Source organism: Bos indicus, chromosome 9 (genome assembly GCF_029378745.1).
Source record: "Bos indicus isolate NIAB-ARS_2022 breed Sahiwal x Tharparkar chromosome 9, NIAB-ARS_B.indTharparkar_mat_pri_1.0, whole genome shotgun sequence".
Lineage (NCBI taxonomy): Eukaryota > Metazoa > Chordata > Mammalia > Artiodactyla > Bovidae > Bos > Bos indicus.
This window is the reverse complement of record NC_091768.1, coordinates 70,728,195-70,731,379: the sequence shown is the minus strand read 5'-3', so window position 1 is coordinate 70,731,379 and position 3,185 is coordinate 70,728,195. Positions and strand designations below refer to the sequence as shown.

At 40.2% G+C, this 3,185-nt stretch overlaps 1 protein-coding gene across 1 annotated transcript; it reads right to left on the bottom strand.

Moving 5' to 3' along the window:
• Positions 1-595: 595 nt before the first annotated feature.
• LOC139184833 (trace amine-associated receptor 6-like) lies at positions 596-1,681 on the bottom strand. The gene has a single exon (XM_070795626.1). It carries the CDS (start codon positions 1,631-1,633, stop codon positions 596-598), a length of 1,038 nt encoding a protein of 345 aa, XP_070651727.1. The 5' UTR covers positions 1,634-1,681.
• Between the last annotated feature and the right edge of the window lie 1,504 nt (positions 1,682-3,185).

Sequence of the window (3,185 nt, the reverse complement as noted above, 5' to 3'; positions counted from 1 at the left end):
TATCATCTTGGGCATCTGTGTACAATTTGGCACCACTGTGGGCCAGAGACAGGATGCAGAAGATGCTGGAATCAATTTCTCAGACAGACACCAGTGCAGACCTTAAGCATAATAGATTTAACTGAAACCCAAAAGTTTCCTGGGAATATGAGCAAAGTAGAAAAGGGTGGGGGGGAAGGCAACAACCTTGAGAAAGTTAATCACAGAGAAAGTTCTGAGGAGTTGGAAATACGTAGACCACTTTGAAAAAGAAAGACAAAGGAAATCAGAGACAACTGAAATGTTTACAGGATACAAAAGGAATGGTTAATGGAATAAAAATGTGTGTGGCGGGGGAGTGGACGGTCTGCAGAGAGTGGGCTATGGTGAGTTCTGCAGTAGTTAACAAATAAGGGAGTTAACATTTATCAGTCAAATAAATATTTTTGGAGAAGCAAAGAGAAGTGCACATCCTAACAAGACTGAAACACAAGGGCTCATCCAGTTAAACTGAAAAAGCCATTTGTTTTCTTTCATGAAAAACCTTACTTGATTTTCTAAAACTCGTTTCATTTGGAAAATGTAAAGATATCTTCAACCTCCTCAACCCAACGGCTTACATTTGTTCAGAGGACAAATTCATGCTCCCAGAACTATCCTTGAAAACCCGACCACTCACAATGACTTTGATGGCTTTCCTAAACCAAGGGTAAAATAAAGCATAGATCAAGGGGTTCATGGCTGAGTTGTAATAAGCACACCAACAGCAAGTCTCATAAATATAGGCCGCGGTTATGAAGCCCATAAAGGCATCACTTAATGAGTCAATACTGTATGGTAACCACGAGATCATGAATGCTATGACTGTGATACCCAGGGTTTTAGCTGCTTTTCTCTGTCTCTTGGCTACTCTGGATTTATAACTGTCTGATGATGAATCTGTTTTGCTGCCAGTATTTTCAATCTTTTTAGCCTGTTGTCTGGCCACAAGAAAAATATTACTATAGAGAATGATCATGACAAGGGTAGGTATAAAGAAGGACAGAAAATCTATCAATACCCAGTTTTGATTTGCAACTGTCTGACAGCCTCCTACACAGTTGAGGGCACTAGACAATTCCTCTAGCCCTTTCTCATTGGCACGCGTGTAGAACACGGCACCACTGTAAGTAAGGGGCAGGATCCAGGAGATGCTGATGCATATGCATGACACAGACACCGTGAACTTGATGGGATAGATCAGAGGCTCAGTAACAGCAATGTACCTGTCAATGGAGATGAAGGACAGGTGGAAGAGAGAGCAGTAACAAAATGCTACGTCAAAGCATGTGTGAAAAGTGCAGAAAGTTCGCCCAAAGTACCAGCAGCTCTCCACGGTCCTGACCATGCTGAAGGGCATCACAGTCACTCCCACCAGAAAGTCTGCACAGGCCAGAGAGGCGATGAGACAATTGGTTGGTGAGTGCAGCTGCTTGAAATGAAGGATGGCAGTCATCACCAGGAGGTTTCCAAACACAGCCAGGACAGCCCCAAAGCCATACACCATGTACAGAATCACGCGGGATGCGGGTGAGTAAGGGGTCTTCACACAGGATCCGTTCAGGTGCTCATAGCAGAGCTGCACAGCTGCAGTGGGGGATGAGTTGCTGCTCATGATCTGTCGTTTACACTCAAAGAATTCTGTCCTTGATTTTCACAATGAACATAGGATTCTGATTTTCAATACACCTAGGGGAAAAACATACATCCACTAGGATATCTGAGGAAATTATCAGATATTATTACAATTTTTTTTTCATTTTCCTTATTGTAAAAATCACAATTGTGTTTAATAACAAAGCACAAAAATTACACTGAAAAATAACATTGGGATTAGTTTTAACTAACGCATCATTCCCTGAATTTGATAAAATTTTCTTTTAGTTATAAATATTTTTCTATTTTTTTACCTCCAGAGTTTCTCTTTGCAACAGGAAGTGATATGGGAAGTAATTACAGAGTGAAGGAATCATTTCCTACCAGGTTTATCTGTATTACTGCCTAAAGCACACAATCCTTCCTGATATATAAAAGCTATCTATAAGAGAATCCCTAGATGGAATCCCTGTAGTGCAAGGTGTGAACTTGGAAGATTATTTTGAAGAGTGATTATTAAGACAGTTATTCTCCAGAAGAGTTCCTCACATTAAGTTACCCATTATGTTTCTTTGGCCAAAGACTTTTTATATCCTTAGACTTGAACCAATTCTTCATCCTGTTGTGGCCACTTTACTGGATTTTAGCTAAAAAGATATAACTGGGTACACACAGTGAGAGCAAATACTTGGCTTTTTTCCTCCAGTCAAGAATCATTTTTGTATCTTCAGTGGACACCAACAAACAGACAAGGGAACATACACCATGAGCAACTTGTAATGGACGAATTACATTACAGGAAAGCATTAAAAACACCATGATATTTAGGCACACCCACAATTGTGAGCTTCTGCAAAAGTCAGTGCTGATTGAGAAAAGATCGCTCTCTTCTCGGGATGTTGTCACTGGAAGCAGATTGCAACGTCTCTCCATTCACCTGAGAAATGGGTGTAATCCCTCTGAATACTGCTGCTGTGAGATCCTCACAGATAGAGGACTCACATTCCCCTCTGTACTGCGTTCAGTACTGCCCACCCCCCCACAAATGATATGTTCATGTTCTAACGTCCCAAATCAGATATTCTTTGGAAAAGATGTCTTCACAGGTTTGATAACACACAGTAAGTATATTAAGTATATGCAAGTTTTAAGCATTTTTGCAAGTCAGTGTAAAACTGAGTTGGTTATGAACTTGATTCTTTACATAATTTATTTCTATTTAATGGATATTTCTTAATATATCTTAACCTCTTCTGGAATAATTTGGGTAAAATGGCAAATGACACAACATTGTATTTTCTCCAACCACAGACTCCCAGTGTCCTCTGCAAATCTTCCTTCCTTATCCCTCATTAGATCTCAGGCACACCCCAGAGCTTTCTAGTCACTCTCCGTGTTAATAATTTAGTTTGGACAACTCCAATTTGAAACTACAGTCTAAATGTACAAAGAGTATCCCTGTCTTCTCTGTGCCTAGGCTAGCCAGGTCTGAACTTAAGCATTTCATCATTTTCACAAGGGAATGCTTGAAATGGTACATACCATCTGAAGATAAGCCCTGTTAACCAATC

What these genes read in the sequence shown, in the direction of transcription:
- LOC139184833 (XM_070795626.1), bottom strand. Translation starts at nt 1,633, where the DNA reads ATGAGCAGCAACTCATCCCCCACTGCAGCTGTGCAGCTCTGCTATGAG.